Below are 27,675 nucleotides of genomic sequence, written 5' to 3'. Positions count from 1 at the left end.
ATGTTTCTGCCGATTATGTCATCAGGTGTTATATCTGGGTATATATAACGTGATGTTTCTGCCGATTATGTCATCAGGTGTTATATCTGGGTATATATAACGTGATGTTTCTGCCGATTATGTCATCAAGTGTTATATCTGGGTATTTATAACGTGATGTTTCTGCCGATTATGTCATCATGTAGAAATTATAGGCGGGTATTTATAATTCGATGTTTCTGCTGATTATGTCTTCAGACAGGTGTTATATCTGGGTATTTATAATTCGATGTTTCTGCCGATTATGTCTTCAGACAGGTGTTATATCTGGGTATATATAACGTGATGTTTCTGCCGATTATGTCATCATGTAGAAATCATAGGCGGGTATTTATAATTCGATGTTTCTGCTGATTATGTCTTCAGACAGGTGTTATATCTGGGTATTTATAACGACTATATCATGAGCCCGTGTTTACGAATCACTATCAAATTGTGAAGACACCAGGTTTTCGCGAAAGGTGAGCGTATCCCGTCCCACCGGTGGCACCAGTCACAAACACATGCAAAGGTAAGTCAAGTGTTCACCTGAACAAACACGGGAACATCATTTTGGTCACATGTGCCTCAAATTTGGAACCGTCCTCAACATGTCTTACTTTTGGGAAGCCCTACTAAGGCCTTGCATTCTGTTACCCTGCCTAAGCAAACAACTTTTGCGAAATCTTCGTAGAAGAGGCGTGCTCGGTTGTACCTCAAACGTTGTGAAATGTAGGCAGTATATACTCGAACTGTTGGGGTATTGCTTGACATGAAGAAATGCCTCTTGTTATCCGTTCTACATTATATTGTCACTCTGAACCTAAATATAAAAGAGAAGATGCAGCTTCACTGGTCTCTGTTATTTCTAGTTCTGGTGGGGAAATCGGTGAACAGATATTGGCTATTTGACAATTGTTCATGGAAATCAACTCGTAACATACATTAATTGAACAATATAAGATCATCGATATACTTGAAGCATAAGTAACGCGTCTTGGCTAAACTCTCGTGTTTTGGTTTTGCCAATCAACACAGAAAGTCCTATTCATATGCATATAGAAACAGATCAGCAAGGAGGGGAGCATAGTTGATGCCAATGGGGTACCAGCTTCCTGCCCAAGTTTCCTATCCCCAAAGATAATATGAATGAGGAAGTCCAACATTTCACATATCGTCTCCTCAGTAAACTTTGGAAGACATTTCCTTTCATTTTTAACAAATAGCCCTGAAACTTTGAAGATGTGGATGTAACTATACAAATGGTTACCACGTTTGGTAACATATGCCCTATGGATCAAAGAACGGAGTGTTCAAAGGTACATGCATTCACTTGTAACGCGGAAGACCCGACCAGCACGTGTTCACTCGGTCGGTAACAATATGGGACCGGGTGTTCAGAGCACTGATTGGTATATGCAGATTTACCCTTCACTTTCAATAAACTAATCGTTATACAGTTGAATGAGTGGGCGAGTTGGGTTTAACGCTGAACAGTGTGTGGCTGTACTGGTTTGAAACACCGCTGACGTTTTATTGTAGATATTGTGTTTCTTGAAATAGTATAGGTTATTCTGATCAGTTGTTGAAACGAAGTGATGCTTGAGTTGTATCTTGTGTTTCTTCTCTTCGTCTATCAATCCCATAAAAATAACAAAACCACCAATTATACTCAATCGATTTTTTATTTTCCACAATGTCGAAACATGTAGTTTTCGATGAGCTAAAATTAGAAGGTGCAAATTCTGGTAACATTTTCAAATATGTTCTGCTCAAATCTTTATATACTCAACTCATTAAACAGAATATGTACAGGAAACGGAAGTGCGGCCATTGTCATTTCCCAGCAAGACTTCCAATCAATCGCGGCTACAATTCAACGTGAGTATGCACACTGACCCCTTTAAAGAATGCATCCCCAGCATGAATTATGCCCAGGTCTGTTGGAAAGAATTCACCATTCTCTTTTATCCAACAAATTACATGGAATGATATGAATTTTACTCCGTATAACCAAGTCGTGGAGAAAAATCTAATGCCCATGCTCCGTAAAGCATGAAAAGCATGCTGCACGGGGTGACGCCCCTTATTTAAATTTTAAACACATGTACGTCCCTGAATCGCTGAGAAATGACTGGCCAAGCCCAAAACGAGGCAATCTAAACTCGTTGTATAAACGCCAGCATAATCTCTCGAGAGATTTGGCGCATGCGCAGAATATCAAGGCCTATATGTCTTTCAATACTATTATTACTGACATGATAAAGGAATAGTGCTGAGGCAACGAGCCAGTGGAAACACTGACACACCAAAGTGAACAGGGAAATAGGACTAAAATTACGGAAACTGAGTTCGGCTCTCCTCGTAAATTTTCGGATCTCTTCGCAACATTTCGTGACATCGGTAAGCAATGTCAGAAGTTCAATCCACTTTAACAGATACATTAAACATTTTAATGGATTTACTTTCAATAATTCACATTTTTGTCTGATGCGACTATTATATAACTAAGCTTGAGCCTCTTTTCCATAATACTTTCTCAGTTTCCATATTTCCGGAGAAATATTAATCATATCTATGTTTCCATACTTTAACATGGCATAACATGTATATATCATTCTCCATAGATAACCTGTATGATATAACTCTATAATGCACGCCAGGCATACCTCTCGTGCCAGTCACGTCTGCGAGATTCTGTGCACGATCACTCAATGAATAATGATTAGGAATTGAAAACCAAAGTCACGTGTCTTCCTTACTCTAAGACAAAATGGCGGTGCTTTCGAGGCATCAGATATACAGAAATGCCTTAAATCTAACTGCCCGAACAATCGGATCAAATCTACTTATCCCACTGTAACAATGCATTGTTACACCGGTTGATCGTTCAGTTCGTTACCACCTAATAATGGTTAACACAGACTAACGCCTTCAAACGGTGTAGAGAGAACCAATGCCCTATAGAATTCCGGAACAGTATTTTAACAATGAGTATCACAATGTATTCAATAATTAATAAGTGAACAACACTTGGTATGTAATATTTAAAGAGTGTTTCTTTCTACACCGTTTTGTACAACTTCAACAAATGATATAACCTTTAACCCTTACCGCACTACCCTGAATGAGTTAGTTAGCAGTGAGTATGTTGACGCATACCTGGTTAATGATTGAACATTTTCACGTGAACTCGTGGGTACATCCATGCGGTCCCATAGCTATCGTTGGTGATGGTACAATCAGCCTTATTGTCACAATGTGACAATGTCACTCTAATATCCAGAATGATGATAGACATCGTGTCTCGGTCACATGTTCAGGTCACGTGGATGACAACGTGACAATATCACGTGACATTATCACGCATATCGTCAATAATGTACTAGAACCTTCCAACGAAGGTAACAGTTTATCTAAAGCAGGTGCCAAATAGGCGAGCAGCCCCGCCCATTCTGAGCAACAACGCCTCTTGCGAGTCCTGGAAATACGCCCACTGGCTGTCTATGAACATTGATCGATAGCTCCAGATTTTTAGCCATGCCACTTCTTAGCAACGTCCCTTGTAGGTGCGTCAATGGCTATCCAAGTTTTCAATGAAATCACAACCGCGGTGTCAAACATATGTCGGATTTCTTCGTGCGTTTGATTGACAGCGCCAATCACAAATGCTACTTGTCACAAACTTCCCAATATCGATGTAATCGATCAGATGTTTAATACTACTTCCTCAGGCGCTGTTAATGTATCGATGTAATGGCTCATAATTATGTTTGATACGGTGAATACGTCATGAGTTGCCATGGTGATATGGGAATCTCCGTGACGTCTTTGTCCAGGAGCTGACCTGGGACAAGTGCTGACAAACACGTGCATATATATAAAAATGGAGAAAGGCGTAAGAGGTACTGATTTTGGCAAATAAAGTGAAAAGTTTCTACTTCATCTTTAAATTTTGAAATTGAAACACAGTAATTACACGAAATCCAACAAAGAGCGTGAATAGTTGGCGCTGAGCCACAACGGTAAACCACCGAGTAATATAATGGAATTTATTTAATTCTGCGTCGCTATTACTTCTTTGCGCTACAAATTATTAATACCAGGCCATACAGGGAAGGAACGCCACAAAGGTGTAAAAATATATCTTGAATGATACGTAGTTCTCTAGACACAGGACTTTGGGCTGAGCATGCGCGGTGTGAGCTGGTTCTACACGTGACCGGAAGCTGCGACAGATGGCCAAGCGACAGGGACAGATAGCCACAACACGGACCAATAGATAAAAATGGCATTCACCTGCATCTACATTGTTTGGTCACGTACAACCGTAATCACATCGTTTCCTTGAGAGAACTGTGACTTCACTCAAACTGTACCTGGGACACTACTGATGACGCTATGTGAGAACGGCGTCCAACTCTCGCAGTCAAAATTGTCATGTATGGTTCATGTTTCAAAAATTTACATCTCCCAAGAATTTCAAAAATATCAAAGCTTGATCATAGCACTCTTTGATACTATCTTTGTGGTCGTTTCCAGAAAAGAAAAATACACATATTGACCAAGCAACACGCAGTGCAGCATGACACAAGACGTCGACTTGGAACAGCAATACTTGCTGCTGACGCCATTTACACAGAGCGGAAGATTGACGGAGCCTTCCTCGATGTGTAACCATAGCGATCCACCAAACATCGCCATTCTTCCCTGGTTGAGCACCATAACAACCGGCCACAACTCGTCACAAGTGCCCCTGGTGCCTCCATGTATAGTACAATTAAAGCAGATGTGGAAAGTTGAATCTTGAAAATAGCAATGCATTCGAATGACACCCAAAGTGTGACATCATCATTGACTGAGCTCAGCATACGCTGTGTGCGTTGTGATAGTAGCAAATGTTTGCACGACGCCGTCACCTTTGTAATATCGTGAAAAATGTAACTGCGGGTGCAAAATCCAAAACATTTAAAAAAATCAAGGGACTTGACGTTGCTATGGTAACTTGAGTCCCACATAAACATCGGCAACATAAGTCAGTTATTACCCACATTGAGGTTAGGCAATAAGATTTCGGCCAATCTAAATATATATCTTGCGCTGATGCAGTTTTCCTTCCAGACAGAATGTTGAAATAATGAAGTGTGAGTAGTTGTAGATGGTAGCTATGTATTGACTGCAACGAGATTGTTTGTAGTTGGGGCTGATGGGGAGGTTGTTGTCGGGGAGGACGACCCCAGTGCTCGTTGTTCTTGGTTTGACGTCGGTGTTGTGCTTCCGTTCCCAGACGGAAGTGACGTCACTACCGGTTCTATCACAGCGCCATCTGACGTTGGAATGGGTAATCCTAAAGAAAAGATCATCAGTTATTTGAATAAAAGATCTCGTATATAAGATTAATGATTCCACATTCACCACTCATATAAAAAGCTAACCGTCCCTGAAAAGGACAACCGACCTGATTCTTCCCTTCGATACATTCATATAATGGTCTGGACATTGCTTTCTGTTTCTGACCCTTGACAGGGACACTAAACCAATGTCATGGCTCGAAAAAGAAGTTATTTTTAAAACATCTAAAATAACGATTCAAATCACGACATCCAAAAAAGTTCAACATTTTAAAGAGTAGATTAAGAGCAGAAAACTTGAAAGAGTAAACTAATGTGAATGCTAAACTGTGTACTTTAGTGAGTTTACCAAAGACCCGATAGCATACAAGCAAACGTCTTCAGTGACGGTTCTACAACCCATGCCTTATCAAAAAGTGCATATGTTATCTCCATATGAAAGGAAAGACAGATATTCGAAGGGTATTACGGTTTTTGTATGAAAAAAAACAATATAGATGGTTAAACATAACGTACGTATCTTGCAGAAGTTCTGGTGAGAAGTTTATGTCCAAAAAGAGGGGTTTTGGAATATAATAGGAAGGATGTTTTACACTTTGTTATTCTACAGAGATAACATACTCAGGACACACGCTGAAAAACTATTCTATACATGAAGCAAGCAAAGAAAATGACCAATGCGCGGGTAAGAGAAAATGGTCTTTACAAATTCTTCTTCTTAGGATTAGGTTGAGGATAAAACAAGAAAAAGCCAGCAAGTACTCTCTAAGCTAAAAAGAAAGCCACGAGACACTGTAGCTCACCTTAATATTGCTGAATTATTTGAAATTAAGATCATGAAGGTCATCCTAAATCTAAATATACAAAATAGTTGTAATAGTCGGAGTTGTAGAACTTCATTACGTTTATTACATGCGTCAACACTACATTCAACGGCTACATGAAGATAGCAAGTCTTAACAGGGTACAATACCTACAAACACATATATAGAATTACATATTGATACAGGATTAACTAACTGGCCCAAAAGACATTTCAACATTTCTTGTACTGGACTGGAGTTGCATCGGCACATTATCACTGTGGTTTCACAACAGGAGCTATCAAAGGAGCAGATTTATTTAGGCATAGTGTACATGAAGATCAAAACCATACTACACAGCAAAATTAACTCAACTTAAATTACATTATGGTAAATAACTGAATTTACTGACTGCATACAAATAAAATAACACTTATACAAACAGTAAACCTGAAGATCAAGCTATGAGCTGTAAATGACATTTTCAACATCGCAGAAGTGAGCTTTCTGAGATTCAAATGAAGGTAAAAAAAAACTTCGTAGCCAAATGGACGACAATAAGATAATTCTAAAGCCACAAGGATGTCTGAATGTGAAAAGTCAAAACTCGTTTTAAAAAATCAAAGTAAACTACGCAACATACCGCATCTTTGTTGTTCATTGTTTTTCTATGTTGTAAATGACTATGCAATGAACAAATGGAACCTTATGGGTACAAAGGTCATCATCGTCATAAAGTTCCGATCGGAATTTAGTAAACCCATTTTATAGAAACTATTACTAGGACCATCCGTGTTTCGACACGATTGACCACCAGGTGTCAGAGGAGAATTCCCAACTGTAAGCGTCTAGGATGAGCGGACGGACGGACGGACGGACAGATGGACAACTGACAGGGTAATGACATGAGCTCATTTGAACATTTGTTCAGATGAACGAAAAAAGATCTCGAAAAGTGCTTGATTGTAATAACTCTATGTATGTTGTACATAATTCCCGTGAATGTAGTGATAGTGAAACCCTGCCACCGATGTTCCTTCACCACGTCATTATCGATAAATGTGTTTACCTCATTTACAAAATTAACAAGGGAACTGAAACGTAAGAAGGGTTAGTTAGACAGCAAGGCATGAGCAGCTTTAAACGTTATACAAATATTTATCAAGCAAAGTCTGTCAACATGTAAATGTCACATTCACCCCTGGTACAAAAGCATTTGATTATGTACATATACACTCAAATAATAATGTTAGTCTCCGAATGACCGAGTTATATAACATTATATAATTGTTACCATACATGTAGCCTCTGCAATATACGACTGCTATCGGCGGGTCTCTAACGAACAGTAAAGCAAAGACCATCTCAGACAAGACATCCTAACCAGCATGATTCAGTTGGAAAGTTCTGTCGATATCTGGAACACATTGCAAACTCACAGTGAGTGAGTTGGTGTATGGTTTCACGCCGCTTTTAGCACTATTCCAGCAATATCACAGCGGGGCATACCTTGTACCTATCTGGGGAATCAAACCCGGGCATTCGGCGTGACGAGCTAACGCCTTAACCAAAAGGCTACCCCAACCCCTGACAAACTCATTTCAGCAACAGAAATTGAATACTGAATCACAATGTCACGGAGGGAGTAAACTGAAATATTTTCGTCTAAACGATATGAACATGAATTTTCCTTTGTAATGCAACGACACAGTGAAGTGGAACACACGTAACACTAACCTGTGGAATTTGCCCATCCAAACGTGTAAAGGAGCATGCTAAAAGGTACCTTTTTCTAAAATTTTGTCTTGCTCCCCACACTGCAGTTGCGCTGCTGGTGCAGGTGCTGAAGGTGGTGCTGGCCCTGCTGTAGAGTTCATGGCCAGCTGAGCATTGGGTGTGACAAGGAGACTGGAGAGAGCAGTTGGCCCCCCTTGCGCGTCTGAAAATAGTTCGTATGAGAAGGTTACCACTTTTCAAAGAATATGACAAATATTGACGGTTTATCGCTTCACCGCCATGAATGACATGCATGTCTACCTCCATGGCTTCTTGTACCATGTACGTATATGTGCTCAGTGAAACAATTCCTTAAACATGCGCACAATGTCACGGAGTACACTGCGTATGAATATAATTACATGGGCATGTACACTGATAGGTCTCTGAGTGGTATTATAGTTTAGATATGGTGACCAAACTGCGTCAATGACAAACAATACAAGTATTCTGTGATAGTGACAATATACTAAGATAAGAAAAATCTACACGTGGGAATACTAAAACATTCTCTTGACACAGGGGTTCGCCTTTTCTTACTGAAAAACGTCCCTATTCACACTCCAAAAGGATACTTCCACTCATACAGTGCTGACGAGGTTGTAGGAATTAGAATTTGTGAATAATATAACTTCATGTTAAATATCCAATCCGAGCAAATAAAAGTACACACCTGAAAATTGGATTTGACCAAAAAATTACAAAAATGTTACTGTCCTGAAAACAATATTGTGAGACACCCACTGACAGGATGCATCTAATATTGCCCACGATAACCGCATCAAATACATCACCATCGAATAACATTGCCTCTTTGTTTAACTTTTCGCCACCATCAAATATGGTGGTATACTTTCTTTTGCCCGGCAGTGTATTTAAATTAGTGCGTTGGTGTGTTTTAACGGTGAACCCCCATGATCGAGAGTATATCTATAAACTTAAAGGGTGGAATTCATAAGGTGTTCATTGCTAATTAAAATAACAATCAAGGGCTGATATTAACATATTCCAATAGTACTAATTGTGAATACATTTTTTAGAAGGAGAAGATTTAATCTTCACTTCCTATGTACGTTGACAAATAGTTTGTGCCAATCTACTAATTAAACAAAGCGTTGTAACGCTGACAGTGACGTCAACATCTAATGTGTCGGAAAAAATGCAATTTAGGTAATACGAAATGATACAAGGTACGTGTTTGGATGAAATCGTGGTTGGTGAAGGATAGTCAAACATATTTCATGACGCTGTGCTGTAAAAACACGAAGGTCACGTTCAACTAAGATACAGAACTCTAAATAGAAAAGTCGCAATGAAACATACTAAAACTCCATCAGATATGTAAGCCATTTAATGAAAATAATAAATAGTTTTTTCAAGATATGAAAAAGTATAATGATTATGAAAATGATGATTAAAAATTTAAATGAGAGGAAATGCATGATATTTTTCTTGACAGGTAAATAGTCTCCATAGAAATATTGGAGAACGTTTTGAACGTACGTTTATACACTATAGTACACAGTACGATAGCAGTTATTCGGGTGCCTATTTTATACATCAATTTGTTAAACCTCCATGTTGGAACATTAACTCCTGTGTAATGTATATGTAAGTGAAACAGTACAGTCGCAAAAGTTTCTTCAAATATGAACCACTACAGCAGCTAACTTTAGTAAATGTTCCCAAACATTTATTTAGTAATTTGGATTTTATCATCGTGTACCTAATTTCAAATATTATTTTGGTGACACATGCTTTAAAACACTCCATCTGCACCATAGTAATTACTTGTTGAGCAACTTATCATGTGAATCCGTAGAAACCTTCAAACAAAAACCAAAAGAACACAAAGCAACTGAAAGACAAACACCTGCAAAACCACGGCAATCAGCAAGAAGAACAAGGGAGAAAATAAATAATCATGCGAGGATAAACAAAAAAACACTACCATCGGGTAAGGCACCGTGCAAGCTCTGCTAAAACAAGTCGTAAACAGACACCATCGAAGGTTTTCCACTGACAATAACCAATCACTATCATCCTGACTGACCACGTGACAAGGTCTAGAACAAGGGAGGTAATTTGCAACTGAATACATTGAAAAAGAATGGCTAAAGTTGAGAGTAAAGACAGTTGTATATAGTTACCAGAAGTTTTGATTTCAGTTACTTTGAGGGGTGAACCGGGATTGGAGCTTATTTCTACCATCCGTGGAGGTGACCTTTCAACGGTACTTTGCGATCGTGAACGGGCGCTCGTGTCCTGCCCTCCACTACTTTCAGTATGGTTAAGCATCAGCATAGGGATTGCCTCCTCCCCATTTCGGCCTTGTAGTACAAAACAAGGAAGATTAGCTATTGCCAGCTACCACTAGATGACGTCACAAATAAGGAAGCTCCAATCAAATCACAGACTGATTTATGCATATCAAAAGCTGGAATCTAGTAGTGAATTCGTTATGCATAAAAAGCGACACTAAAGCCTATTTTGATGTGTATTCGTAACGGCAAGTTTGACCCAGGCTGAAGAACCATTTTGTTGAAAGTTGGGGCTCCAAGAAAAAATAATCGTTTTCAACAAAATCAACAAAATCTACTTCTACATCTGCATTGATGAACATGTCAGATGAATATAAGACATTGTAGGCTTCATTGACTATACTGTTCAGATAGTCTACGAACAATCTTCTCAAAATCTACGCGAATTATTTCCAATCTGTCCCGTCTCTACTTGTATTTAAAAGGTATGAATGATGTTGCATCCTATTATTGTCTGTATCGCAAACGTCTTGAAGCATCGTTTTTACTTGAAAAAGTAGTCACGAACTGTGCAGTTGGACAAAGATTAACAAAACTTACATGCTGTTGTTAGTAAACAAAACATAGCAAAACGTAAGAATGGTATCGTTATTCTTACATGTATGACTCAAATGATTATAGTAACAGTGGGTTCCTCATAGGACATAGACAACTTTTCAATGATACAGGAAATATTTACTTTAACACGTGTTACTTAAGAACAGAAATGAACGACACAGGCTCACATAATTCCTGGTATACTTTTAAACCGATACAGTATGTGGATATATGCAAAAAAACATAAAGAAATTAAAACGCATTGGTAACATCCCTGAACAATGAACAATGGAAGAAACATAGACAAATTTCATATATTTTAGGCAACACACTTGTAAGTTGATATAGCATATGATAAAGAAAGAAAATAAGTATACTTGTGCGCTGAAATGAAAGAGATTTAGTCTAAAACTGAATATCAGATGAGCATTATACTAATAGAACGAAGGAATCACGAGTGTCATATTACCACACTTAAATCATGCAGGAATGATGGTGTCATGCAGTAACATGCATTATATCATATATACATATATATAATAGGAACAAACGGACACGTGGTGGAAGCAGTCAACATAACAGTTCAGGAAATATGGATAACCAAGAGCTATGGTTCTTGGTTGGGGATTTACCGTTAGTATAGACATGACTCTAATGGAATCCAAAGACACTAATGGACAAGTCTAACATATGGTTATTACATCATTGGCATTGTAACTTATCGATACTGTACGTCAAGTTGTGAATTGAATTAGCTGTAACGTTCACGATGTGCTTAAACATTCCTGAAATGGGAGATGACTGATCACGTGACGTTCTATTCCTTCACACGGTAAGTAACTCAACAACAAACTTGACCTAGGTTTATTACCGTCAAACTACATTACTCGGTGAATACATTACAACTTTCCTTCTCAAATGGTTGCAGATGTGGACAATTATTTAATAAACTCGTGATGCTAAAGATCAAGGCGATTGGTGGCGGCTTCAACGATGTAAGAGATGAAGGCCCGATATGATTTTGTTTATTCTTATGCTTTTCTACTGTGTGCATACTTTATTGTTTGAAAAGTAGATGTACTTAGCTTCTCGTATTGTGGAACTATGGGAGGGGTATATAGGAAACGCGCCCTTTATGGCAAATATGTCGAATGGTATTAACAATGATGATGTATGTTTAGATTTCTGCTCACATTAAATACGATCTAAACATAGGATTAAGTGCTAGGTTGGCATTAGGCAAATATGAAATAGTTGTTAAAACAGTTTAACAATTCAAGCCTGGGTTTGCTATCATAAAAAATATCATTCTGTGAAAATTGAAAATAATTCAAGGTGCTTCAATGAAATGAGAAGGAGCTTTGTTAAAGATGGACATATTAGGAAATGAAACTGAAAATTAATTCAAATGGATTCTTGCAGTCAAGAATTGTGAGGATAAAATATATGATGTTTTGGCATGTGTCACACGTGATGGAAATGATAGCGAATGGGGATGTATCTTGTTTATTACCGATATTATTATAGAACGGACGATTGGCACCCATTCCGACAGCTGAAATATAAGGTGGGATTAGCAGCTGTTTACACAAACACAATAATGAGGTTATACATACGTTCATTACCAACACTTCCCTTTAGGAGCCTTGAAACAAATACGGTTCAATTTACCAAACATATACTGGACACGTATCAGTCCTTCTCTACAATTGGTATTAGATACTGCAGATAGCATACGATTAAAAATGCAGTGCTAACAACCAACACCGATATTGTTCCAAGAATTGCTCTAGCATTACTCTATCATGGACAAGGGACTGATACGTTCATCCAAATATGTTTGTGACATTAAGGGAAGCGTTGACATCAACAAGACAAGAATGATATGCATATACAACACACTGTTTATAGACACGCCATGTTTTAACAGATAGACACGCTTAAGCTGTTGATAACGTGCATTGCTTATAGTACTCCACACAATGACAGGCCAAACAGCCTTATATAGGGTTTAATTGTATGCAGATTTAACTATTAATGGTATTCCTCTGTGGATATGTTGGATATCATCTACAGTCATCAACACTATAATGAAATGTGAATAGAATGTTATGCGTTCGAGAAAGGTTGGTGGTATAAATATAAAATGAAACCATAGTTGAACGATATCTTGTTGCGCTTATTGTGGCAATTTATGTAGCCGTTGTTTGCGCATCAGTGCAGCCAGCGTTTTAAGTACACGCTTCATGAATGATTTAATTAAAACATGAATATTTCAGTAAAAATGTGTTTTTAACCACACGTGCAGTTGTAAACTGAAAACTATACACAACATTTATATTTTTACATAATTTGGAAAATGAAATCCGAAAATAGAACTGTTAGCATTTGATATTAAAAATATGAACATTTTGACCTGTGCATCGACAGTGCGTTCAGTGTAGTTATACATGAAATGTTCGACAGCTGTTTGCTGAAATATAGGACAATGCTATTTTTGAAAAGCTGTATCATGAAATTAACCACTTACTTTCTAGCTGCATGGTTCTAAATAGAAAATGCGCCGTTACCAAACGGAAGCTCAATTCTTAATGTTTTCAGCGTGAGCAAATGAAAATAATTCCTTATTCCTTGGGTTTTCTAAATGTCGTATATATGGTGGATGCAATCTGTCACCGTCGAATTATGCAAGTTGTATTTCACACAATTTATTCGTTTTCAGAGATTAAACATATATCATTTCCTTTCAATATGAACTTTGAATAAAAAACTCAGACACGTCAAGCAAAATATTCCTGTTCGTTTCATTGAAACTTAAATGGAATCTATTTCGTCGGATTATCGAGGCCAGTTATTCTCTGGCATTGACGTCTGAATAGATCCCTCAAATAAATGTTCTTGTATTCAAGAGATAGTTCGAATACATATAAACCTCTGAAAATGAATGTAAATCGTGTACTGCTGTTTGAACACCATGCAATGTTGTGATGTGCCCCAAAATCACCGCAGATGTTTCAGGTATGGCAGATAATAAAGATTTTAATATATTTCCTCAAGAAACATTTTTATTTTGTCGCATTTGCATTGGTATGTATTATACCTTCATAATTATATTTTAGACCTTTATACGAGAAAGTTTTTGAAATTATTGAAAGAAGGATTCCATAGATATACGAATAAAATGAAACATCTGCAATGATCGTATGAACGATCGGATATCCAGCAAAACAAATTAAATTTGCCAATACTAAATTGATACTCTACCACCCATAAGAAGGCCCACATTGTAGGCACCTGGTAGGAAATATAAGATTAAATAGATGTATTATGGGACATTTAAAAATGCGTGTATTTTTCTCTTCTGGCATACACCGTCTTTCGGTAGTCCGCACAAACCACGACAATTCCTAAAATGAAATGGACAAAGTCATAATAGCTAAAGGTGTCTATACATGTTCATGAAACATATATGAGAGCCTTTACTTTTTGGCATCCCTCCTTCGAGTGCAAACCACGTGATCAAGTGTATTTGTGGACATTTGTGTTTGGTATGGTAATTCTGTTGAAAGCCCTATTTCCTTTGAGATGGAAGTCAATGTTCAAAATACGGTTAGTGAAAATTCAATTTTCTGTATTAACTCAAATCTACCGAAAACCATTTCCAGCTGGTGTTTCTATTCACCCATCTGAGTATGTAGATGCAAAGAGACAGGGAGGTATTTGCATCCACAAAGGGGTATGCACGTTCATGAAAACATTCACGGGAATGCATTGAGTTACTGTGGGTGCTTTGGTGTTTGTCGACGGGTTTACATCATCTGCCTGCATTGTTAGCTCGCGTGGAACAGGGTCAAGTAACCAGTCAACTGAAAACACAGACGACAAAGGTGGTTACACTTCACGTTGAATGCTTCCATTGACTGGTAACCTGTTTTCTAATTTCTATGGTTTTTAGTGCACAAAGGACTTTCTTCTGTAGGTTCTACAGTGCCTATACGGTGCTGTGGGTCTATATCTATATGCATATACACATTCTCATGGAAACAGAGAACATTGTATCGAGTAAATGTTATTGTAATTATGGCTAAACAATCATCATCTTAATTCTGTATTTTCGATGAAGAACCAAATCTGTGTCAATGGTGGATTAAATCTGCTATGTTTCAGACTCTTTCCGTCACCTGGAGCTGAAGCTTCTTTAGGATGGCCTCAGATACATTAAACCATACACGGTAACTCTTGCATCGTGATTAGGTAGAGGCAATGATGCATGGAAAGCGTGATATACTAGATCAGGAATGTAATATCAAAACTAATCTTGATGTAATGGCTCTGTGTTACTTCAGAGCCACTTATCTCGACTTGAGCAGCACCTAGTTAGGTCATCTGTCAGGACGTTGCGGTGACAGAAGCGCGCGGATGGCCTGACACATGCACACAGAGGAGTCACAGCAGCATGCACCCAGAGTTCCGGCATGCGCAAAGACATGCGCAGCAAACCATGCCCACACCAGTCGCTATAGCAAGAGGAATATTTCCACATGCGCATATGCATTTTCTACCTAGATTTTGTTACGAAGAAAGCATTTCGAAATCAAAAATGCTTGTCTTAACCGACTACAGGAGATAGGCCACTGACTATAACAAAACTAAGTGAAAAAACGCAAGTCGCAATCCTGTGTCTCATAGAATGACTCCCGGTCGATCTATTCACATAATACATTCAAGAAATTGTTCAGTATATTCGAATGAATGTTTAGGAATGATGCTTCAGTGAAGACTAGTCCAGTGTTCGACAGGGAGCCACATGAAACAAAATCAACCCTGAAACCGGAAGCGTGCATACAAACCGGAAATGACGTTATGACTTACTACGGAAGGGCATCAGCTCCTGTAAAGCGCCCCCGTGGGCTAGAGAAGAGAAGGAGTATTCTAAATGTCTATGCGGGTGGACAATAATACACGGTATTGGGCAAAGTAGCTTTAAATATCAGGTCTGGTCAGGTAGGGCACTAATATGCAAGTCAATTGTATCAAAATACCTTTCAGTAATATGACACTTTTCTCTACACATGGTCTCTTTATTTGTTCATAGTCATACAATATTGTGACAGCATTCATTAAAACTAATTCAGAACAAAAAACACTAAATCTTCAAAAGGTAAAAAAGACCTCGTATTACATTTCTGAGTGACTACATATCGCCGTTAAACTTTATTTACTGTATTCAAGCTTCGCAATAACAACTTCGATGTAGACTTTATAATTGAATATGAATACATGAATATGTCAATATGAATTTCAGATCATGAATTCCTTTGAATATAGTTGCACTTTAACATCAAAAGCACTTTACAATATGTCTGTATCATCACATCACATGATAGTAATCTAACGTTTGAGTTTGACGGAATTTAAATGAATCAAAATCTTGCACATTCAGAATGTCCAATCTGACCTTTGACCCCTGCTACTTAACCCAACACCATGCGCACCAGGTTCACGACAGAAGCTGCTGATCACGTGACAATTCAATGAAAAAAAATAATAATCAGATCACACAATAAATACCACCTGCAATGTCTAGATAGGGTATAAGACACATAAACATTCATGTGGAAAGTTGTATCTCAAAAGCTGGTGGGGATTTGAAATACAAAGTTTGAATAAAAGTTACAAAAAGGGATTACAGTGACAGTCAAACGGTGAATGAAAATCGTAAATTTATTAACAACATGATGAAGGAGAAGACTTAATGAATGGCCATCGTTAATAGTGTTCGCAAAATTCTACCTAATATTTCTAAGAAAGGAGCATAAAGACAAATAACACGGGACACACCTGAAAATGAAATATCAAAATACAGTAAAACACGTATGATCACAAAGTGTACACTGGTAGACTTGTGGTAATTCCAGTCCAAACTAAGGAGTGGGACACGGGCTTGAAAGCCCCACTCAACTGTATGTACGTCATAGGTTGATCTAGAAAGCTTGACATATAGTCAATACATGGACATATCCACTGTGTCTGGCGACAGGAAAAAGGCAAGCTCTACCTACAAGCACTAAATTGATTTAAAAGCAAATGCACGTAGATCTATTAAATACACTTTTAAGTTGTGTGGACATACGAATTGTGTCACAAAATGTGGGTAACAAATAGCGCCGCAGTATTAGGACTTAAATGTACATGTTTCCGAAAGGAAACACGGGGATAAGAAACATTTCAAAGATTACATAAAGTTGAATAAATGTAACATGTGTCCAAAGATCCCCTGGTCCGGGGGTACACGGATGAAACATGAATATGTTTACGTCATAAAACAAAGGTACATCTTTGTTGGCGTGTCTTGGTTTTCTATCTCGAATCCGAGGTTGGTATTTAGTTTAATAAGAATTCAAATTGCAAATTCGATTTTGAATAGAGTGACGGAAAGCGTGACCATAATGCTTAATGAAGCCAAGCGCCATGTTGTTCTGCTAAAAAACAAGCGCCCAGTTAAATATTTCACCCGTCAATATTGTTAATACAGTATATATTACATACTCTCATTGTTACGAGAAACATATTTACTCATGCGTGTTACACACATTAAACTAACCATTAGAAGAATCTTATGTGATACTCTGTTCTGATATATATACATTGCACTCTTAACACAACATAAACTATTGCGTATTTAAGATGTATCTCGTCTCTATATGTCCGCATTAGTTTTTTAATCGCAATAATATCAGACGTGCTGACAAAAATACCTCCAGCTCAGCAACACGTGACGTAATACGATGACCACATGGATTAGCCAATCGCTGTTACTTCCCGGTCTGAGACCTGATGGACCTTCACGCGGTATGTGGAGGTGACATGTATATAAATACACTACACCAACAGATTGGTTCATTTAACACTGGGCCATATTACCTTTAATTTCAAATTTACAAGAGTGTACTTATATCTTAAAATTATCTCCATTTTGAAAGTTCCTTTAGAGAGGCGAAGACAATTCCCTATTCCCAACATTGCTACAGTGCCTGAGCCCAACTCCGACGTCCCTCTGCTGTCATAGGAATTACATATTGTTAAAAACAACTTAAAAACCTACTCTCAATCCATGTCCGTTTCGTCATGGATGCACTTTTCAGATAGTAAAAATAAACCTCAAACGGTTCTATACTATTATTAAGAAAGAAAATGCTACATATGAACATGTTATCTATTAGTAGATATTATTTTAAGCATATTTCTAAGCTACATATTAATACAATTCTGGTTGATTCGGTGAATTTAAACGTTAAGGAAAGTGTCGATCAAGTAGCGTATTTACCTCTTGCTTTACGTGTAATGAATTTACTAACAACATATCAGAGACGGTTAAATGTTTCAATGAGACACTATCTGACACGGCATAGAACTTTCCATGTGGTAGCTCGCGATACAAATATCCTTCAATAACAAGTCTTGCGTCTCTGAAATCACGCACAAACAAGAGTTATCTCCCCTACACCGTACACCAGAAACAGATATTTTTAGCATTAATGTTGATACGTGCAATGATACTGTTTTCGTTTGATTTAAATAACAAAAGTGTCAATTTACTATATCTATCAAATAACACATCATCGGTTTATGATTTATTTGCAGTGATATATTGCGATGAAATGTATTTCACATTAAAGTTAATCATACTAAACATTTAGAGACGTGTATGGTTACATGTTTATCGCTCGCAAGCATTAAGAAAAGAAATCGACCTCGGTTAAAGGTTAAATGAAAAAATGGATGTGAAGTTGCTGCTTCGGATGCTGCAATAGTTGAGTGACCGAACGAACAGATGACCCTTATTCAACTGTCGATATCGACCGTGATGTTTACTGAATGATATTTCAAACAAATCGTCAGATTCCACGTCCAATAAATAGTCTCTCTTGGGTGAATATTGATATTTCCTCTAATAACATTCCTAATAAAACGTACACCCCTGGGATCAATACTGGGGCGCTGTGTATCAACAAGACAGACGGACTGATGAAAACTGATCACGGCCTTTTCCGGTCATTTTAAGACGCTTTAACCATCGGCTGAAATCCTAGCGATGATCCTTTGTTAATGGATAATGATAATACATACAGATTGTATATGTCATGCTGACTTTACCAACTGAGTATCAGGATCATTTCTGAGTTTCGTAAACTCAGCCTAATATACGAACATGCGAATGCGATACCTTTTTAATTGCTACTTTAGAAATGAAGAAGGAAAGAAATAATTGTCAAAATTACTTCTTGTGACGTCATAATCTCGTGTGACTTAATTACATATGACGTCAACAAATATGCTTGTATTACGTCAACGCTGTCTGCGTTATGATTACACGTGCGCAATATGAGTCACCATTATGGACAATATCTATATTAAAATGATTGATTAAATACAAAATAAACATTTTATATTTTGCCAACCTTATATTCAAAAAGTGAAGCAAATAAGTTATGTCACTCTTTCAATGTACCCATCTGGGGGTAGTTCCTGTGGATCAAGAGGATGAAAGAACTACAGATGCATCACTACTTAACATGTTTACAAGATATGAATAAATACGTTGATGCCACTTCTGAGAAGCATTTCGGCTGTAAGAGTGGAGTATCACCCCACACGTATTAATACGATGGGGAATGTACGTATTCGCTGCGGCTGTAAGTGTAGAAGATTGAAAACATGTGCAAGACAGGTTTATGCACGTGAGGCATATGTTACACGTGCAGTGTGACGTCTATGACAGAAGTTCTATAAACAACAGTTCATGAGCAGCTTATTGGAAGAGAGATCATGCAGGATACTTATGGTTGGGTAGTTCTAACATAGACGCAGTGTAGGAAACTTGATCTACAACTGGAACTAATGGGCTGTTGTGTGATGGGCCGTTTGAATACGTGATGGGTGGTGCGAGCGACTATTCTGGGAAACTATTGGAAGGACATGATTGGACTTGAATCACCACTGGACCACCTTTACATCAACACGAAATATACCACAGGGGAATTTTAAAATCACAATGAAGATTAAACGACACTAACTATGAACAAAAATAATGATTCACCTATTCTGCCCATCTTTGCCTCCAACGCTCCCGGGTGGTTATGTTTGATGGCGTTCATCCTGCGCGTGCCCCCAGGCCCGGGGCCTCCAGCGCCCCCTGGTGCCCCTGGAGCTTTAGGTCCCTTCGGGCGGGGTGCCTCCACTGGAAGAACCCGTCTCCTCTTCTTGGGTAGTTTCGATCTGGCTTGAGTATGCGAGTAAAACAGAGCGAAGTTACTCACGATAACAGGTACGGGAAGGGCTATCGTAAGCACACCAGCCAATGCGCACAAGGCTCCAACAAACATCCCGACATAGGTTTTAGGGACCATGTCCCCGTATCCCACTGTTGTCATGGTGACTATGGCCCACCACAAGCCCACAGGGATGCTCTGGAAGTCATTTTCCGGGTTATACTGTATACGCTCAGCATAGTAGATGAGCGCTGCAAAGATGACGATACCGAGCACGAGGAAGAATATGAGGAGGATTAACTCCTTTGCACTGGCTTTGAAGGTATGAATGAGAATCTTCAATCCCGCGGAATGCCGCGTTAGCTTACAAAGTCTCATGATACGGATAATGCTAAAAAACTCCAGCATGTCGCTTTCCTGTTGTAGTTTTGTGAGCAAGAAATCTAAATAGAAAGATAACGTGGCTACAATGTCAATTATATTCACGGGTGCTTTCAAAAAATCAAATTTATTAGGTGCTACGATGAAGCGAATAATGATTTCGAAGGTGAACCAAGCATTGCTCGCACACTCAATGTAGAAAAAAGCGTCGTGAGGTTCGGTCTCTGTTTTCTCTAGTCGCCATGTTGTATTCCCGTCAGCCGTTTTGGAAGTGGTATTGCGCAAGACCGGAACTCTCATTTCGGGATGTGTTTTGAGGCAGAAGGACAATATAGAGATTACTATGAAGAAGACAGATATAACCGCAATTATCTGAAAGTAAAAAAAAATAACATTAACGTTAGTTATGTTTTTCGGCTTTGCGGGTGTTAAACATCCAAATTTAAAACATCAAAATATAGCAAGCACTAGCCAATACTGACAAGTATAGAAAAATGTCAGGACTCTCGGTCCGGTGGATAATTTGAGTCTAAGCCAGGGAAGTGACATTAGTTCCGTGGACCTGAGTTCTGACATTTCTCTGCTACAGTACATTTTAAGGCATTAAGCATACCAATGTACTGCGGTTCACCACAGTGTTTGAGCAAACAACAATAAACAGAACAACATGCACAAATTTCACGATTTCAAGTATCATTATCAGATTAAAACCTTTAATCATATTATAGAATATACATTAGGAACAAACCACCAATATGTAATAACGGTTCATTGTCTACCGTCAGTAGTCTATTATAAAGCACCCATTCAAAGCATGTTATGTACTGACCATTTCAAAAACGCGAATACTGATTTCATACTTCCAGTTACCGGAGACAACCTTTAATTTGGTGTTCATATTAAAAGAATACAGATTTACGTCAATCTTGTTTAAGCATGAGGACCCAACATGTGTTAATACATTTTCGCGCACACTTGGTGTGATCACTGATTTTCAGTGATCCATTCGTATAATATTCACCCCTATTTTGCCTTTAGCGCCCAGTGGAATTTGTTTTGTTGAATGATCGCGTCTGCTTGTTTTCTGGAATTGACGTTTAATATTTTACAATCTCAGATGTGATACAGATAAAATATCACAACCATGATTAGCATAGAGGGAGTGAGGGAGTATGGTTTTACACTGCTTTTGACAATATTTCAGCATTATCACGGCGGGTCACAATAAAAGAGCTTCCCAATGTACACATTGAGAATCAAACCCGGACCATCGGCGCGACGAGCGAATGCTCCAACCACTAGGCTACCCTACCTCCCGCTTAGAAAGAAGCGTAAAGAAGTTATGTTTCAGAGCAAAAGGGCTAATGGTACAAGGACTCGTGGTCGAATTCCCCGGATAGTTTATTACCTTTCACAATCAGTTAGCAACATGATAGATTCTTGTAACATTAAATTATATTTCATTTGGAAAAAAATAAATCCATCGCAAGTCACATTCTTGGTTTTAGGTAATGTTATGATCTGAGTTGTGTTCTATATTTGGTCATGTGAAGTACTGTCGATATCATATCTATCTGACGAGACGATAAGCTATCGCTGCCTGCAGTACATGAGAGAGTTGGGTTATATTTAAGTTATATCACGACTGGGGATACCGGATATGGACTTCACATGGTGTGAACATGGGCGGTATGGAACCCGGGCCTTCGGTATGACGAGAGAACGCTTTCACCACTGTGCCTCCTACCACCGCGCGAAGCTTGGGAGTAATGTGACATAGAAACCATGGTAGGGACTTTGCACGTTACGCATCAATCTGTAAACTGTTCCGTAATGCATTTATTTCCACACCGTTCACAGTGTACATTGCACGTAATGCATTTATACGACTTCTGAACGCAGTGTACATAATGCATTCTTCTGTATTCTGTTCACAGAGTCCGTTATACATTTACATGTATACTGTTCACAGAGTCCGTTATGCATTCATCTGTATACTGTTCACATAGTCCATTATGCACTCATATGTCTACTGCTCACAGAGTCCGTTATGCATTCATATGTATACTGTTCACAGAGTACGTTATGCATTCATCTGTATTCTGTTCACAGAGTACGTTATGCATTCATCTGTACGGTGTTCACAGAGTATGTTATGCATTATCTGTGCACTGTTTACAGAGTACGTTATGCATTCATCTGTATACTGTTCACAGAGTATGTTATGCATTATCTGTGCACTGTTTACAGAGAACGTTATACAATCATCTGTATTCTGTTCACAGAGTATGTTATGCATTATCTGTGCACTGTTTACAGTGTATGTTATGCATTCATCTGTCTACTGTTCACGGAGTATGTTATGCATTCATCTGTCTACTGTGTACAGTCTTTCACAGTGCATGCCATTCACATTACGCGTTCATCTGTATTATGTTCGCTGCGTACGTTGTGCATCCCTTTGAATGATGTTCATAGCATGGCATAATGCATTCATCCGTACTATGTTCATAAACTGGGAATAACATTGTCACAATAGATATTACTTCTTTGGGGAAAAGAAATTAAAATCTTTCCTCGGCATTTTAAAAAAATATAAACTTAAAAATCCCCAATTTAATTTATTCACATCGTCCACAGAATATTGGTATGCTCAGTACACGATTCGATCGTATGAGATGCTGTTCGCATTCTGTGAACTGTTCACTTCCAATAAGAACCAAATCAAGAATGCGAACACAGCTATGTCCATAATCATTGCAGTTCCGTGCGTGTCAGTGTTGGACGTTCATATTGACAAGATTCAATTCTATAAGCAACCCTGTTCACATCACGGCTGAGCTTGTGGGTCGATGGGAGGTCTGGAGTTTCTCTCGCTCCGAGGCCCAGTTGCTAGATAATGTAGCTTCATTTCAAAAGGAGAAGCTCTTCGCACAAAATCAATACCTAGTTATAGCCAGTTTCAATAATTCTTTGATTTTTTTTCTCAGAACTAAAATTTCAAAGAGGTTGGGATTTTAGTTGACTGGTTGGTTGTCAATGCAGTTTTGGGTGAGTGATAGTCATTTCGTTGATGAAAGACCAACGCACCATCTCTTTTGTTTCACTGGGAAAGGTAATGATATAAAATTATGTTTTGGTTTCTTGGGAAAATTCAATCTTAAAGAAATTAGACATGTTCTTTGTAGCTGAATGACACAAAATTATCATGCCGCGCCGATGAGGATTGGTGTTTTTGAGGTTCTATTAATCTGGGGGCCTCTTGGATTCATCTACAGATGTTAGTGTGCATTTTATCAAACCCCGTCAAGCATGAATCAATATGGGCTGTTTTTTATCCTTTACATTTTCGACTTGTCGATTGGTCCGTAGGGAGGACCAAGAGTTTCCACCTGATGACACGCGCCCAACATGAGGTTATTAAATTGATTCAAGTGCTTCGCTGTAAAACAATCAGATTCATTTAGCGCCATTGATACACGCACTGTCCAATGCCTTGAAAACTAGTGCAACACGATATTGATATACCCTTAATTTTAAACAGCAAAATTACAACATTGACAATAAAAAAACTTTTCCAGGATCGCGACGTTAGCGGTAAATGACTATTTAACGTCAATGACACACATGCCACCGATCGGGACAAACTGACACTGACATATGTTCAGATATGTCATACTGAAAACGGCAGAAGTACACTACTTATCAGAACAACGTCTTCGCGATTGCCACGTTGGTACGGCATGTTCAAATATAAGTTTCACCGCTTTTTTGCCTTTTGCGCAAAATGGAATCTGTTTCGTCGGATTATCGACACTGGATAGACTTTTGCGCTGCCGTTCGATATTCAATGATCTTTGTCAAAACGCGAGTGAGTGAGTGGGGTTTTCGCCGAGTCCCTTATCCCTTAACCAGGCCCTGAAAATCACCCATACACATACTCCATTATGTTAATTTAACGAGCATGATGTCAGCAGTGGGTCAATTCTCCCTTTGTGCTTATATTGTGACGTTGCAATTTTCGTTAATATAGTTTTATACGGTATTACAGTTTATGGAAAATAATGATGTTTCCTTCATCGTGTATGTCTGAATATCTGAATATTCTACACATCATTTAGTAACCCTTAGTAGATTTGAGAGGCACGCTGAGATGGGACGGGTTTTTTTGTCGCATGGGTATTTGCGAAATAAAGTTTATTGTATTCAAAGAAGTAATTCAAAAATATGTTTTGTTGTCGTTCAGATGACAGTATATCTTTGGGTTGAAAAAATGTATTTGTTTCGTTAACAGGAAAAAGACTAACGTTTCAGCTGCATACATTATGCAAACAAACAAACAAACAAGTGTATTGCGTTACAGGAAAGATCTTAAAGGATCTACATACTAATACAGCTACTTAACCCGTGATTGTGAAAGGTGGTGTTCTCGAGTACTAAACACCGAAGCCTAAAACTATAAAGATATGATTGTAACAAAAGCACAGAGCTGTCTTTCATGAATGCCTTGTTACCCGCTTCCTTAAAAACAGTGAAATATGGAACGGACTTTAGGTAAAACACTTCCATTAGGATCTAGTACTATCCATCAAGTGGTATGATTGATTTTTTAAATCATTTGATCCGTGTGTGAAGACACTGCCTAACCCGTCAAGAAACCGAGCAAGTAAGAGACCAAATTCAGAAATAGACCATATCCATTTGGCATATCGATCCAAACACACTGCCACATTCCCCATCACTTTGATGAAGATGCACGTTGGGGACAGGGAACGTTGACGACCACGACCATCCACGTCATCGTTCACTAAGCAACGCGGTGCCTACGTCATTGTATCGGCTCCTGACATCATTGTGAGGAATAAATCGTCATAATGTTCCGATGATGCCGCCATACAGACGTCGTGGTGGCCATCGTCTTCGCTGGCTTGCAGGCAACATTCCCGCCATCTCGATTTTCCACCATGAAGATCAATAACCTCCCAGTTGCAGACCTTGCCTGATGCCGTTGTTGCTGCTTCACAAATGGAGTAACCTTGTTTCCCAAACGTCTCCATATCCTTCCGCGACCCCCTAACCAGACACTGATCCCAGAGCTCTTGCCTTGTAAAGTAGTGCATGTAAACGCTTTTCAATATTTACGCTAATAGTATTTAACGCAATCTTTGGATAATATCAAACTGATACTTAATTGATTTGCTGAATTGTCTTTGGTAATTTGGCAGTGGAGCTCATATTATGTTTTACCCCGTGATCATATACCTTGAACTTGGTGCATACGACAACTGACGATAAACATTGGTGGATAGATTCTGGTGGTAGAAGAATGACTTTAGTAACATTATATCAATCAGTTGTCAATGTGTATATATATATATATATATATATATATGATATATTAATCATAGTTCTCTAAGAAATGTATTGTAAAATTACAAGTAAAAACATATTTATATCAGTGATATATTAAGTAGAGAAATGGAAATTAATTCAATATGAATTGATGTTATCATCATTACCATTTAAATATATAACACCACGAACAACAGATGCGTACCACAACACAACAGAAAAGATTCACAACACTCGCATGTAGATGTTGTAGACGAAATAATTGATAGAACAGTCGTATTCGGGGTGTATTTCAGAAGCTGAGAGATCAATTCTCTTAATCCAAATATGTATGGAATATTACTGTGTTAGAATGATCAGCATGCTTTTGATGTGTTAGTGGTATGGGTGATAGTGATATGTCCTGTATGCTATGAGAAACAGGGACATTTAATAATGGCATTGCATGACAAAACGAAAACGTGTAGGTGCCTGCATACGTGTGGACATTGCTCAAGGTGGCTTACGATAATGCACGTCTGTCCTTGCACAGTGAAAGCATACACCCCAAGCTGCGTAAGCAGAACTACTTCCACGAGGCGGATGCAGATGCAGTGATTAGATTGTATTCCTACACGGTTTTAAGCACATATCTCATAGTCTTCTATCGGCCACAAAATGCATGATATACATTACTAATCTGACTAGAAAATATCAGTACCCAGAAAACAATCTTTATGTTTTAGGTGGCAGTGTCTTACTTGAAACTGGTTAAGTACACAATTACAGATATTGGGACTATATTAGTAGTAGTAAAGGAAACATGAATTATTAGTTCTCAATTCTGTGTTATAGGTACATATATGGCAATAGTTAAGATGTGATTCTCAACACCCAAAGTACGGCAGGTTAAATTGTTGAATATCCAATGATTCAACCATACTAGGTTCTGAACAGCCAATGTTACGGCGGGTTATGTTGCTAAATGTGTAATTATTCGACAAGAATAAATTCAGAACACCAAATGATTCAACAAATATATATTCTGAATAACCACTGATTCGATAAGCTTAGATGTATAACACAAACCGATTTAAGAAATATATACTGAACACCGACTGATTTGGCAAGATTAGATGCTGAACACCAACTGATTAGACCAGATTAGATGCTGAACACCTAGTGATTCGACAAGATTAGGCGTTGAACACCTAGTGATTCGACAAGATTAGGCGTTGAACACCTAGTGATTCGACAAAATTAGGTGTTTAACACCTAGTGATAAGACCAGATTAGATGCTGAACACCTGGTGATTCGACAAGATTAGGCGTTGAACACCTAGAGATTCGACAAGATTAGGTGTTGAACACCTAGAGATTCGACAAGATTAGATACTAAACACATGGAGATTCTACAAGATTAGATACTGAACACCCAGAAATTCAACAAGATTAGGTGCTGAACACCTAGAGATTCGACAAGATTAGATACTGAACACATGGAGATTCGACAAGATTAGATACTGAACACCCAGAAATTCAACAAGATTAGGTGCTGAACACCTAGAGATTTGACAAGATTAGATACCAAACACATGGAGATTCGACAAGATTAGATACCGAACACCCAGAAATTCAACGAGATTAGGTGCTGAACACCTAGAGATTCGACAAGATTAGATACTGAACACATGGAGATTCGACAAGATTAGATACTGAACACCCAGAAATTCAACGAAATTAGGTGCTGAACACCTAGAGATTCGACAAGATTAGATACTGAACACCTAGAGATTCGACAAGAGTATTTGCTGAACAGACTTAAACTGGCACACCGAAATTAGGTTTAATATGTCTACGATAAAAGAAAATATCTGACTCGTAT

General features: G+C 38.3%; 1 protein-coding gene across 13 annotated transcripts in view; it reads right to left on the bottom strand.

The window, feature by feature from the left end:
* Positions 1-1,684: 1,684 nt before the first annotated feature.
* Positions 1,685-27,675, bottom strand: part of LOC139472247 (potassium voltage-gated channel protein Shaw-like) — a 132,911-nt gene continuing 106,920 nt past the window's right edge. For 5 of the 13 annotated variants that reach the window (XM_071254659.1, XM_071254648.1, XM_071254640.1 and 2 more), the window contains 6 exons: positions 19,907-20,831; positions 15,679-15,717; positions 12,320-12,361; positions 10,099-10,278; positions 7,959-8,111; positions 1,685-5,365 (listed from right to left, as the gene is read on the bottom strand). In XM_071254659.1, coding sequence (XP_071110760.1) covers positions 5,184-5,365; positions 7,959-8,111; positions 10,099-10,278; positions 12,320-12,361; positions 15,679-15,717; positions 19,907-20,831 — 1,521 coding nt within the window. In that variant the 3' untranslated portion in view covers positions 1,685-5,183. Of the gene's footprint in view, positions 5,366-7,241; positions 7,267-7,958; positions 8,112-10,098; positions 10,279-12,319; positions 12,362-15,678; positions 15,718-19,906; positions 20,832-27,675 lie in introns of all 13 variants that reach the window. The other 8 variants (XM_071254711.1, XM_071254719.1, XM_071254691.1 and 5 more) reach the window with 8 other exon arrangements.

The sequence above is a fragment of the Haliotis cracherodii genome, unplaced genomic scaffold, assembly GCF_022045235.1.
Source record: "Haliotis cracherodii isolate W230 unplaced genomic scaffold, xgHalCrac1.p SCAF_1, whole genome shotgun sequence".
Lineage (NCBI taxonomy): Eukaryota > Metazoa > Mollusca > Gastropoda > Lepetellida > Haliotidae > Haliotis > Haliotis cracherodii.
The sequence above is the reverse complement of the archived record's forward strand: the minus strand, read 5'-3'. Positions and strand labels throughout refer to the sequence as shown.